At 33.8% G+C, this 15109-nt stretch overlaps 1 protein-coding gene across 1 annotated transcript; it reads right to left on the minus strand.

Moving 5' to 3' along the window:
• Window positions 1–2804: 2804 nt before the first annotated feature.
• On the minus strand, window positions 2805–7412 carry LOTGIDRAFT_234231 (hypothetical protein; the record flags this gene model as incomplete). The annotated part of the gene is made up of 4 exons (XM_009061431.1): window positions 2805–4270; window positions 4398–4782; window positions 5515–5584; window positions 7222–7412. 4 exons carry the CDS (start codon window positions 7410–7412, stop codon window positions 2805–2807), a joined length of 2112 nt encoding a protein of 703 aa, XP_009059679.1.
• Window positions 7413–15109: the final 7697 nt, after the last annotated feature.

Below are 15109 nucleotides of genomic sequence, written 5' to 3' on the forward strand. Positions count from 1 at the left end.
CTGTAGGTCTCGACAAGTGACAATATTTGACTTGCTTGATAAAATTTCTATAGTAGTTTATATCGCTGTTGATCTGTGTACAGATCTATTTATTAAACACCACTGTCAAACGATTGAAAATAATAGAAAATGTATCCTTCAGGTCTCGCCAAGGCTTGTTTAAGTTAAGATTTAGGCTCGTTCAATAAATAATCTAACCTCTAACATTCCAACCGTCTCATATATCATCTCGTCTGGTCGTTTGACCTAGTTTTATACCAGTTTGTGATTTCAGTCGAATATGTAATATACCCGCCAATTTAATTTCTTGGTAGAAATTTACATAACGACTTCAAAATAAGTCTCATTTAAAGTCAAGAGTCAATTATAACGTGAAATATTCCCGTGTGGTCGTCTCTTTAACTCTCTCAGACGTAAAGTAAAGCTCTTGGCATTTTCCCAGTCTGTTATCGCCATACGAAAATCATTATTTCAACTTGGCTGGCTGCCAAAACCTCAAAATAACTTCCACACGACAAAATTATACTTGATTTCCCCGGCTTATTTAGTGCTTCAACCTCGATTCTTTTCAATTGCAGAGATTTTATATTTACATATTTTGCTATCAACAGAAATGAAAGTGTGATATCCTTCCTTGTTGCCCGAGATGGGACCATTGGAAAACGGGAAATACCATGCAGGGTGCAATGTGGATTGTCACCCTCAATTGTCAATCCCAATCTGACACATATATGGAGAAAAAACGTATAAAAATCATATTTTTTAAATTTGTCAAAAATGAAGTGGGGTTGCAAACAATTTTGGAGGAAAGTTGCTGGTATTGAGCAATTACACTAAGTAAACATGGGTGTGACATACCACACCTACAATTCAAAAAGAAAGCAGAAATCGGTTTAAAGGGAATTGTCCACCGTTTTGGCTATTTCGTGTGTTTTTTTTCTACAGGTGGCTCAAAAAGGTGACATACACCCACCGGCAGCTTTGATTGCAAGTGCAAATCATTGTGTGTAGAATGTAGAGTGAGAAGAAGTCAGGTATGAACGGACGTACCGACAGGATGATTACAATATACACCTAAATTATTTATGTGAGCGTATGAACATTTTTAAGCTTTTTAATCAGATTGATAATAATTCAAGCACTCAGCCTTCTACTTCCATTCAAATTATTTATAGACCATTTCATTTCATTAGTCCAATAAGATACAGAACAGTAGGATATAAAACTCTATTTCATTTCATTAGTCCGATAATGTACAGAACAGTAGGATATAAAACTCCATTTCATTTCATTAGTCCAATAAGATACAGAACAGTAGGATATAAAACTCCATTAATTTCATTAGTCCAATAAGATACAGAACAGTAGGATATAAAACTCTATTTCATTTCATTAGTCCAATAAGATACAGTAGGTCATAAAACTCTATTTCATTTCATTAGTCCGATAATGTACAGAACAGTAGGATATAAAACTCCATTTCATTTCATTAGTCCAATAAGATACAGTAGGTCATAAAACTCTATTTCATTTCATTAGTCCAATAAGATACAGAACAGTAGGATATAAAACTCCATTTCATTTCATTAGTCCAATAAGATACAGTAGGTCATAAAACTCTATTTCATTTCATTAGTCCAATAAGATACAGAACAGTAGGATATAAAACTCTATTTCATTTCATTAGTCCAATAAGATACAGAACAGTAGGATATAAAACTCCATTAATTTCATTAGTTCAATAAGGTACAGAACAGTAGGATATAAAACTCTATTTCATTTCATTAGTCCAATCAAAAGCCCAAGTACTAACGATCCGAACCGCAAAACGAAACCTGAAATCCAAATAACATATTGGAAATAAATTGGTAGCAGCTAATGAACTTTTCACATGAAGAAATTTATCAATTATAAATGTGTAAATAGGTCACAGTGAAAAATGGTATCAGGTGTCTAGAAGAGTAAGCATACCCTGCCTGGCACCAAATCCGCCATTGCTGCAAATAAGATACAGGATAGTGGGGTTTCAAATCTCAAACCAATTTTAAAATAAGTGAACACCAGTTTGTACAATAAAAATAAATTGTTTTTAATGTTAAAATACAAAACTTGTTGTGAATTTGTGAAAAATAAAAACAATATATGATTCACTTCAGGAAAACAGTCATTTGTTTGTTTTTAACGAGAAAAGAACAAAAGCTACAAGAAGGAAATGAATAAATTTTTAAGAATGCTTTCCACTTCAAACAATTTAAAAAAAAAATGATAAAAAAAACTGACACTTTGTCATTGTGCTTCCGCTCAGGAAATGGCCTTTGTCGGTCCATTGTTATTATTTCAACAAATGATAAAATTCTTGTTTGTTTTTTAATCTAAAAAAATTCTGAATTTATCTAAATTCATCTTGACAATGATACACTATTATGAACTTTGTACTTATGCACCGATTTGGCTGGATTCTACGCCAGCGATATAGACAATCACAGCCCTCAACAGAAAAACGGTAAACATATGACTTTTGGTTGTGGCCTCCGATTGGCTGTATTCGTTGGCAAACAATCCAATCAAATTGTTCTATTTAAATTCCATGATACAAGAAAGGTGACTATTGCTGGACATTATGATGATTAAAATGCAGATTTTGATGTTTCGTTCCGTGCTTTTCCCTTTTTTTGCAATTAGCCTTCAGAGAAAAAACGAAACACCATTACCAGTGGCTAAAGTAGAGAGATCCCCACCCCCCAACACATGTGTTAGGAACCCGCACATACTGAACTTATGATCTTGACTGAATTGACCACAAGTTACTGGGATCTACAACATGCCATTGAATCCTTGTGCAGATTTCTAGCTGAAGTAGGCCTAGTCTTGCTGCCAATTTCAATGTCCGCCATTTTGAAATCATACAAACTAAGAACACTTTCTGATATTACGTCATCGGCGTATTTATCATTGAGCTTACAAACTTCACAATCTGAGGTAAGGTTTTCAATTTGCTCAGAAATTTCGGCGTTCGGTTCCACAGATATCAATACTTCTGCGTCATTTCCTTTGCTTTCGGTGTTCACAAAATGGCGGCTTGATCCACACACGCTAGAGCTCGAAAGATTCATGTTATAGTTACACAAGCTCAAGCAACTCGAAGGAATGTGTCCTGGGGTTGATAAATTCTTGATCGACGTGACAGAACGATGTCGGAGACATGTTTGGTATCCATACTTGTCCAGTGTATTTGTTCTTTTGGGTGTTGCTTTAGGTGTGTTCGATGGTCGTTCCGGATGTATCCCTTGTGATTTTTCTCTGCTCATCTTGCTTATGTCGAAAAGACTCAAACATACGTCTGGTAATGTAACTCCTTTGCGGTCAATAAATTGATGCTCTTTCATCATGGTGGAGCAGGCTCTTGTCGCTGCATGACTGCAAGTAATTCTGTAAGGATCGTGCTGGTAGCTTCCATTATGGTCTCTTCTTCTAGGCTTCGCCAAGCCATCTATTCCAACAGAAACGCTAGATTTTGTTGTCAAATTTCCAATTGGGATAGAGTGTGTACCAATTTCGCGGAATGGATTCTTCTCGTTACGTTCTGTGTCTGGTTGGGTGTACTCGAATGTCCTCGGCGGTTTGACAGGACTTGTTTCTGTCGACCCGGTTCTGAACCTTGACATTACGCCATGACGTCCTGCGTTTAATTCTGCAACACCATTGTGAAGTACTTCCGGTTCATATACGTACTGTAACGGACGTCGAATTTTAGGCTTCCTGTGGGTATCTTTCGGTCGTTCTCTTTGGTTTTCAAGAAATCTATTTTCTGCACTTCCGCTACTTTCTTTGGTATTGTTATGAGGCTCTCCGCCATTTGGTTCGTCACCGGAAATATTCTGATTGCTAGGATGAAAATATTTCACATCGCATTTTATCAAGTCAGATTTTGTTTCCTCTTTGGAAGTGTTTTGTCCGGAAGGCGGTGCTAGATCGACATAACTTCCAGATGGTGAATCGTGCAGATCGAGCTGACATGTTTCTTGGATTCTCTTCATGTCATCTGTAGAACTTTGCTTACAAATCCCTATGAAGATGCCATGCGAATCGTCAACACTGCGCAGAACGGCTGCTTTATGACCCTGCCTCTTTCCCATTCTCCCGATACCCTCGTCCTGGGCACCAACCAACTGCAGCAGGACTTCATTACGTTTCTGTTCCGAATCATTTAAAGTCGACTTTTGATCATTTTCCCCGGATTCAGTGCCAAAAAGATTCACTTTTGGAAAAGCTTCCATACGACTTTGAAGTAGATTTATTGGATCGATCTATGTCGCTTGGAAAGTAACCGTCTGGAAAAATCCCCTGTGTAGTTTCTGCTCGTATGGTCCAAAATTCTGGAGCAGACGAGACATTACCGGATGATTGCTCCGGGGAAAATTCTATATTACCATGGTTACTGGAATTCCTTATAGGCGATGACGATATTGGATACAGTTTTCTACCCGTACTTGTCGTCGAGTAATTTCCTCTGGCGATTTCAACTGGTTCTGCAGTGAAGAACGACGTTTCGAGATATCCCTGTGTCCCATTTTGCTTCATTGCTCTTTCAGGATCATTTAAACTGCTTGTAGACAACTCTAGTGCGCTGTATCTTTGGTTTTTTCTCTGATGCGTCGCCTCGAAATCTTCTATAAGGTCCAGCAGACGTTTCCAAGATGGCGTCTTCTTTGAAAGCAAACTGAGCGAGTTGAGTTTATCTGTAAATATCTTGTTATTTTGTTTGCGTTCATCTTCAAATAACTGAAAAGAGATATTTTTTTTGTTATGTGTAGGCCTAGAGGCCATTATGTAACGGTAGGTTACGACTAGAATATTTTTCTAAAAGTTTAATTTGGTAATTAGTATCAGAATATGCCAAAAGTATCTGGATTCCTTTTAACGAAAAAATCTCATGATTTATTTTTTTGTCAAGTTCTGGCCAATCAAGATAAATTTTGATTAGCATTTCTAAAAATATCAGTAGCAATTTAAAATGTTCCAGTGGTAAACCTTCAAATGTTAAATAATTAGATTTGATTCACAGATAGTCGTGATAAATTTTAAATTGTCTAATCATAGGAAATATTGGATCGCAAAAGTGGTCATTTTGAATCCTGATTTCACACCCACAATTCATTTTTTATGAACGGGGCCCTGACCGAAGAGTGAAGTGTAGTTTTAAACAGATATATACTTATTTGAGAAATAATCAAATCTGAAACACCCCCCTCCCCAAATATAAAATTTGAAAAATAATATTTAATTGGTGTGTTCTGAAATATAATTTGAAGCAAAAAGGAAAAGAAATCATATGTATGCATGCCCAAGTTGGGCGTATATGCAATAAATCTTATCTTATGCTGAAATTTCTTTGAGTGAGGGTACAATCGGGGGGGGGGGGGGGGGGGGTGGGGTAGGCACAGGTCATTCTTTCATTATGGTAAAATGATAAAAAAATTAGAAACGCCACTTCCCCCTTGTATCCCAACTTACCCAGGCCTCGATTATTCCATTAAATGATGGTAAACTTTCATGGTTGGATTCAATCGCTGTTTTAATCAATCTGAAATATAATCACCAAGATGGTAGTTAGAGACGGGAGGTCGTTAAAATCAGATTATTTTATAATGAATTGTGCTGAATAGTCTGCAAGCTATTCTTCCGTTAAACATCAAACAGAGGGAATAGTGACTCTACTATAGATCAGTGTGGCCCGAGACCTTAAGTGGGCTGGGGCCCCTCCATAGGGGAATTTTATTAACATATGCTTTCCTGCTTTTTTTCACTGGGTATGGGGACCGGTGGATTTGGTTCAGCCAGTCCTTACGGCAGTAAAGTCACAGGGATAAGGTTGAGTTATATCAATTGTAAGAGCTAGGATTGTCTGGGTTTTCAACTACTTCATCCCTTGCTGTGCCATCGTATCACGAATACGGGTTTTGACATGGTCTTATTGAAGTATGACGAATGGGGGGTGTGGTTTGGACACGAAGTTGCTATGTATGTTTTCTTAGAAAAGTTTACTGTTTTTAAATTTTAGTCACACCCTTACATTAGTCACGCTCTTACAAGGATATCTATAATCGTATCGATATTAAACGGTACTGCTGCAGTTAAATTGTGGGCCGATTCATTTCTGAAAAGTAGTAATATAACATGGGGGAATACGCATCCCCTAAAAACTCGATTGGGAAAAATACAAAAGTTGGAATTATGATGAATACTATGTAAACCTCAGTTAGGTTAATAATTATCTATTAATAGCAACCACTTTACTTATTTTGAATATGAAAGGGCATCCGTTAAAAAGTGTTAGGCGTCTCGCCCTGATGATAATGATAATGACAAAGGCCTTGTTTGTAAACAAGTAAGCAAGAAATAGTTAAAACAAGTGAGGCTGAAATGTCGCAAGGACACTAATGGTTTCGAATAAAATTGCAATAATCAAAACTTGCCACACACTCCAAATATGAGATGAAAACCAGGGTACAATTTATAATTTCAGATACATAAAAACACCATCCGATGAAATATCCCGATGAGGCATGTTGCCTCGAGGGGCGTACTACCCCTTGCTACCCTACGGATGGTTAAAAATAAATTACCAAGGCAAGTATTTAGACGGCTATAGCCCTTAATATTCGAGCTCATTTCAGTCGAGGGTATATTTATACCCTAGGCTAACTACCAGAGTTTTATATAAATTGGATTTGACTACTGAAAGAAATCATTTGGCTTCTGAAATAAGGCTATATTTTCATACAATAATAATCTCGAGTCCATCGCATGAAGATACCTCTACGTGATGCCTGTTACATGAATTGTATCATTTTTACATTTTTAGATGTCTTAAATGATTTTATTCTATGTAAAGCGCTTTAGGTTTTTAAGATAGGGCGCTATATAAATATGTGTATTGTATTGCATTGTAAAAACGACGAGTCGACGAAGCCGAGACTCTCGTTCTTCTGGCGAACCATGAGCATAGATCAATCGTGAGATCGCAAATCTATCTTGATAAAATGACCCCATTGTACACTGCATACCAATCTGTTTTAGTCTTCTTAGCTCCAGAAGTAACCTTGTCTCGAAATCTCATTTCATATACATATATTTGACAGGATGGACAGTCAGTATATATCGCTTGTAACTTTACCAGAGCCTATAATAACCAAGTATAAAATATCAGTTAAGGCCTACCCGAATTCGGTATCAATGGATAAGAAATAATATCGGTAATAAAACCGCCTGGTAATGGTTTTGAAATCTGCTAGGGTCAAATCTTCACCATGGCGAACTCGAGTTGAAAAATCTACAAATTCATCTTGGTTACTCTCAGAATTTTGAAGATGGTAAATAATTTTGGATTCTCTCATTGTCCTTTTCGCCATGTTGCATCGTTCTTCTCAGTCGTATAGGCTTTGGCGCCAAAAATAACACAGCAGGCTTTTAATGATAGCTAGTGAATATTTCACTTTGTCATACTCTGTTTCTGTCGGCATGCTTTGATCTATTGCTTTGATCACGGATATCAAAGGATTTGTGAGAATTTCACGTCATATAGATGAAAAATTATATTAAAAATAACATCACATACACATTATTGTGAATTATTGTGACAATCTCCTTTTAACAAATTGAGTGGAATCAGATTGGAGGTGGGGTTTTGAAACATTGGAAGTTATATGAATCACCAAGTGCAGGGGGCGGGAGTCTAGTAGAGGCTAATTGTATGTGTTTTGGGGGTGTAAAGGTGGACCAACATTTCTGTCTACTACTGAGTTGAAATCCACAGTGAGGGAATGATATGGTGTTGTTGTGTACGTTTTCCCTCGGTTCATGATAATTTATGTTTGGAGTTCATGTGTATTTAAGATTAATTTATTTTTCGGGGATTTCATTCTCTCCTTCACTCTTAAATGACATCAAACTAAAATGTATATGATTGAAGACTGATCGTATCCTCTCTCAGCTGCAAAAACCTGCGTTGAGTTTTTGTGATTTTTTGACAACAAATCGATAAAGTACACGGAAATAACAGTTGTTAATTTGAAAAATGAAAAATATTAAAATGTTTTATGAGGAAGTCACCTGTATAAACTATCACTATCAGGAAGTAAAATAACAAAAAACAAGTAGTTGCCTAGCAAGATACGCCCACTTCCCTGATACATTTTCAGTATATCATGCCCAGTCACTGATCTGTGTTAAATTGTTCCAAAATTTGTATATAAGATATTGTTGATTTAAACCAACACAAAATTCTGACATAAACTGTCACCTGTATTGCGTTCACAAGCCACATTTAACATCAAATGTATTATTAAAATGAGTTGGTCTCTACATAGTATTCATAAACAAATTTTGACGCTTTTTTTTACTAATTCAAGGACCATAACGATCAACGAAAAATCGTTATATTCGAATTGACCTTAATCTTATTAACATAAATGATCACAACAAATTTCATTATAATCAGATGAAAACTATCGTGTCTTTATTGAATTCACAAAAAACAATTGATGAGTTTTTACTTAATCAAGGGCAATGACTCGAAAAATAACACCAAATTTCATTAAAATCGGATCAAAACTGTAGTCTCTTTTGTGTTCACAAACAAATTTTTAAGTGTTTTTACTAAGTCAGAGGCAATTACTCAAAATCGTTCATCGAACTGTAGTCTCTATCGTGATAACAAGTCAATTGTAGGCGGACCGACTGACCGACAGGGACGACGACAATAAACGACCACATTATAAAGCGAGTGTTATTTTAGTGCCATTCACGAAAGAATTCTTTCCTGGATTATGTCTATCCAAACGCTTTTAGATCTTTATTTAACTTGGTCAAATACAGAGAAAAGATGAAAACTAGAACTATTCTTGCGAGTATAATATAGTAGAAGATGGAAAGTCGTTGGGTTAGGAAATAAATAGTCACTCTTGAGATTACATTCTTTTTATTACTGTCTAAAATTTGGTTATCAATATCATTGTAAGCCGCGAAACTGCTCTCGGGGCCCTGTGATTCAGCTAATACAATATTGATTCAAGGGAAAAAACTCTTGTTTAGAATAATTATTTACAGTTACGTCCCCTTACAGTATTCCATAGCAACGCACACATGTCTTAGAAAAGAATAGAGTCCCGTGTAAATAGAGTGATATTTGCTTTCTTATTAATTTCTATCGATTGACAACACCTTTAATTGAAAATCGCAATATTTATTTACATTTCAAATGGCTTCGGCATTTCATTGAATTTGAACTAATCATTAATTTCGAGTGCAAAGTTTGCTCAGAAACGCGTCCGCCATTTATAAACAATATGGCGGACAATGTTGATTTCTTTTAACGTCTGTGAAAGAGTAATGCAATTTTAATGAGATTCCGTCAATAATTGATTGATCATCATAATCGGAATTCCTGATTGGATTATAAGATGTAGCAGATCCGAGATTTTCTGATGTTTCAAGCGAGCATTGGTTGGATTTGAGTGTGGAGGCTGAAGTGTGAATTTTTTAGAGTGACATTTTCCTAGTCTGTATAGCAAGGCCTATTTGTGAATGAAGATCTGCAATAATTTATTTTTGGCTTAGATTAAGATTGCAGTTTGTGAAATTCCTTGAAGCAGAATTTAACTATCCCAGTCAGAAAGAAGAACATCCCTGCTGGGTAGGCTAGATTTGGAGATCCTTGAAAAGTTTATTTTTCTATTAAGTTCAGTTCCAAACACAACTAACAGCAGAAACCTTGACTTCTGAAAGAAAGTGAGATCATGCCAATAGAAAAGTTTGGAAGAAAGTTTACTCTTCCTGATAGTCCGTAAGTTTTGATATTATAGTCTAAAGTCTGTCATTTGAATTAATAGCATTTAAACAGAATAAGGTTACATCACAATCATTTACATTTGTTATTATTTAAATTTTGCATTCAGTTTAAGTCAAAATACATTCACTTAATAGTCTTATATTTGTGGAAGTCATTACTAGTTACAGAGAGATAGAATATGAGTGCTATAATAGTTGGCCACCCACACACTAGGTTTTATCAGCTGAAAAGAAAAGAAAATTTAATTATTTTCACATTATTCATATTGATTGATATAATTGCACTCCTACATTTTGATTAAATCAAGCTAATATTGTATATTATGACGTAGAAATTTCTATACAGCCTTATAATCTAACTTTTGATGTATTGAGCACTATATTAAAGGGAGAAGTTCTCCGTTTTTTTGACCAGTTTTACTTTAGACTCCAAAACTGGAATTATTTAACTAAGCTAACGGTAATTAGTAATATTGATCATAGCTCATCATCAACATTTTGAAATCCATGTGTCCAGAATTATCTGCCTCATTTCTTGACACTCTGTCATGATAGAAATAGAAAGTAAAATTCCTAGTTTGAGGTAATTTTGAACCCCCCGAAAATGGCTTATCTATCCCTTTAACAGTTGAAATATATGTTGTGTTATTTTTTAAGCTTATTTCATTAAGACAGTTGATTATGTAGACTCTGTAGGTTTTTTACAGATGAGTAAATTATTTTTTTTTATCAATCTAAGAAAATAAATAACTTTAATCCGAGGGTTAAATTATTGAAAATTAAATTAATTATTGATTATTGGTACTGTTATCAGAGTCTCTAAGATTATGAAGATGTAATGTTATATTTGATACTCTATATTACAGGATTACATAAACCAATTAAAACAAATTATAATGGAGAGTAAAATTAAGAAGAAAAGTCAAGATGAAGATATCAGTAGTTCTAGTGGTTCGGAGTCAGATGATAGTGAAATAGAGGAGGTACCAGTTGAAGTTGATACGAACGTTACTAGCGGTCAGGCGTTAACGCTGGTGGATGACGACTCCCCGTTATTAATTCAACCTAAAGAAGATGAAGGAGAGGGAGAAGGGGAACCAGATTCACGGTTAAATTATACAGGTAGTGTGACGATTTTCTCTTTTTATAATAAACCGACACTCTATATCATATTGGTGAGCAGATTAGAAAATGAAATAGATTTTTACATGTACCCTTCTACATCTGTTATGGCAAATAATTTTTATGTGTCAAGGGATCTATAAGGCTGTAACTCACTGGAGTTGATTAACAGGTCTATATTAAAGATGTGTGAAATAAAGTTTCCTTGAAAATAATAAGTGTGTACTAGACAGTGCCACCAGGGAGGCTAGGGTGGTTTTATAAATAATAGCTTACACAAAATTTAACATTTAACTCTCTTTGTATCTACCCTAATTTTAGATAAAAATTAAAATTCAGCCCTCCCTTTTCTTGGTTAGCTCTGTCACTTCAGTGTCAATCAGAAAAAAAGGGCAAAAAATTTCTTGATGAATTTATTTGTGCCTGTTTTCAGATTTTGAGAAACAGTTTGAGTTTGAAGGAGAAGGGGATGAAGAAAATAGAAATAAAGTTAACTCTAGTCAATCAGAAACACCAACTTCAGATAAAAAGAAGAAAAAGAGGAAGAGAAAAAAGTGAGTTGAGACCTTCGTAAAAACAATGAGATATATTCATAAATTTCTGGCAATTGAAGTGTAACTTCAGTTTAGCATCAAGTTTTACAGAGTCCACATAACTAATAATATTTATATATTGGGTTTTTAGGTTTGTCAATCAAGAATCCTTATTTAAGTGAGTCCACATAGCTAAAAATTTTGATTGGGAAATAGAGAATGTTAACTTGACATCCCATTCAGAGAGTCCACATAGTTAATAATGTTTATATATTGGGTATTTAGGTTTGTCAATCAAGATTCCCTATTTAAGTGAGTCCACATAGCTAAAAATTTTGATTGGAAAATTGAGATTGTTAACTTGACATCCCATTCAGAGAGTCAACATAGTTAATAATGTTTATTGGGTATTAAGGTTTAGAAACTTGAATTTTGCAATAGCTACATGTCCATATAGCTTCTAATTTCAATTTAGTATTAAGGTGTAGCAACGTCCCATTCAACATAATGTTGGTTAATCAACAGTTTGTTGCTTGTCATCTCATTCAGAGAGTTTACACTTTATATCGATATATGACGAATTTGTCTACATAATCTGTATTTTAAAGTCAGTTAGTTATTGTAATATTGTATGTAAATCCTGTAATTTGGCCTGATAAACTCGAGATATTCGATCTATTTGATTTTTCTAGTTGAATACAGCTAGACGGATTAGTGTAAATAATAGGTATAGAATATATTATAATACCTGAACAATAACATTATTACCTGTATATAAACCTTATATTATAATCACAGGGACTGGAGACATTGATACCCTACTTGACTTTTATAACAGTTTTATTGTACCATGAGAGGTCAATTCTTTATCAATAAAACCATTTTCTAATATGTTTACTTACTTGAAGAATATGTTCTCAAACATATTTAGAGGGGAATCATAAAAGTAACCTTTAACTAATTTGGGTCACATAAAATTGGTTTCAACAACTTTTATAATATTTTATTTCACAAGTCTAACATCAGACACTGTATCTTGTTTAATCCCACCTATAAAATGATTTTAGTGTTTAAAGTTTGTTTATATGATTTCTTTAAAGGGTATGAATTAAGGCTGGCAAAATGATTGAAAAATCAATTATCAGGAACTTCGATTACCGATTATCAAATAACATTTTCTCCACTGTACCTGTTAACAAGTAGTAATCTCTTCCATATAGTTTCCCTTCAGAACATAACATACCCACAATAAACTATAATAACTGATCAAAACAAGAATATACTTCTATAACGCATAACATACCCACAATAAACTGTAATAACTGATCAAAGTAAGAATATACTTCTATGATACATAACATACCCACAATAAACTATAATAACTGATCAAAACAAGGATATATTCTATAACACATAACATACCCACAATAAACTATAATTACTGATCAAAACAAGAATATACTTCTATGATACATAACATACCCACAATAAACTATAATAACAGATCAAAACAAGAATATACTTCTATAACACATAACATACCCACAATAAACTATAATAACTGATCAAAACAAGAATATACTTCTATAACACATAACATACCCACAATAAACTATAATAACTGATCAAAACAAGAATATACTTCTATAACACATAACATACCCACAATAAACTATAATAACTGATCAAAACAAGAATATACTTCTATAACACATAACATACCCACAATAAACTATAATAACTGATCAAAACAAGAATATACTTCTATAACACAAAACATACCCACAATAAACTATAATAACTGATCAAAACAAGAATATACTTCTATGACGCAAAAATAACCCATGAAATTAAGAATTTTGGCAATTTTTCAATTCAGTATTCTCAAGTTTCTAAATTGAATTTTTTTCGATTATTAATCAATTAGTGATCGTAATTCTGCCATCGATAATCTATCTCAATTTGTTAATCGATACCCAGCCCTACTAGTATCAATATCTTTATCATGCATAAGCTTACTCTACATATATTACATTAGCTGTTTGTTTTTTAGCCCAAACTTGTAGATAACAGCATAATATATTGTATGTTGGTTTTGTGTTGAAGTTAATCATGATTATATTAATTCAGTTAATAATGTAAAAATAACCCATGACATTTTGTTTTATTCCCTATAGACTACTATATCAGTTTTATGGTAATTTGATTATAGAGCAGGCAACTTTTATAGTCCTAAAACTTCAGCAGACAAAAATATAATTAATTAGAAAAGTTGTTTTTCTTTGTATAAATGATACAGTAGTATTTTCTGACCATGTTTATAAAAAAAATTTTGATTCTAGTTTAAATTAATTATGAGGCTAAAAGTTATATGTTCACTGGCTAATATGTAAAAATCTACTGTAAAATTCTTTGACAAACCAAGCCTAAGTGATTTAAAAAAGAAAGTTGAATATAAAACATAAAACTGAATAAATAATGGAAAAATGTGTATAAAATTTTCTTTTACGTTTTGTAATCTGAATTTAACTTGTACCCTACTAATAATAGGTGATGGATTTTTAACAATTATTGTTTAATTGTAATAATTATTCTAGTTGAAATAAATAAGATATTGTTTGAATCATGTGCAAAACATGCCGACAAATACTCTTTTGCATTGAATTGTGTATTTACTATGTGCGACATGTTGTTAGTGTGAAAAAGGTTACAGTGTGTTGATATAACAATATAAACTATGGATACAGGATAATAAAACCCCATATTATCATGTTTTAACACAATAAACCTCTAGTTATTAGCCATTTCACAAGATTTATAGCTTAATAATTCACTCTCTAACAGTTGTATTGATCATAAAACTTTTAACTTACACAGGAAAACTAAGAGAAATTTGTAAATTTTGACTGTGACATAAAGGTCTACCATGTTCACAGTTTTACTAGTAGGTGCTGTTTTTCCTGAATGCCTAATCACCATTACTTTCATCTGAAATCACAATAGATTTTTACTCGTTAAACAAATTCAGTTTTCAAAAAGACGACATGGGATTTCTACTGGCCCTCAACCCCCAGAACTGAGGCTTGGCCAGAGAGTCTGAGAATCTTATGCCTGTGAGCCCTCATTGACAATTCTCTGGCCCATTTTCAGCCTCTCACCTAATGATTGATAGAAACACCACTGCAGATATCTTAATCTAATGTCGTAACGATGTTCTGGTAAAAGTGAAGAAGAGTATATTTAAACATGGGCCAAGGTTATTAATGAATCAGCAAAGGTTTAAAACTACCAGCCGAGGTTAAAGTCATATTTAGTTGATATATTTTATGATGTTATGATTCTTTAAGTGCAGCAGATTGGAAATTGGAATGGTGCAAATAGATTCAATCAACATCAGTGTCCCTGATACTCATAAAAGTTTAGAAAACCTCTCACAATCCCTTTAACTTAAAATCAACTACAAATTCGGTTTTCAAAAGGCATAGTCATCTAGTCATGTATAAACGTAAATTTATTGATAATGTATTAAAAATGGAAAGCACCGGCCTAGGTTAAAGCTATGTTAAAGTTGATGAATATTTGATAATGTTTGATAAGTATAGCTG

The sequence above is a fragment of the Lottia gigantea genome, assembly GCF_000327385.1.
Source record: "Lottia gigantea unplaced genomic scaffold LOTGIsca_48, whole genome shotgun sequence".
Classification (NCBI taxonomy): Eukaryota; Metazoa; Mollusca; class Gastropoda; family Lottiidae; genus Lottia; species Lottia gigantea.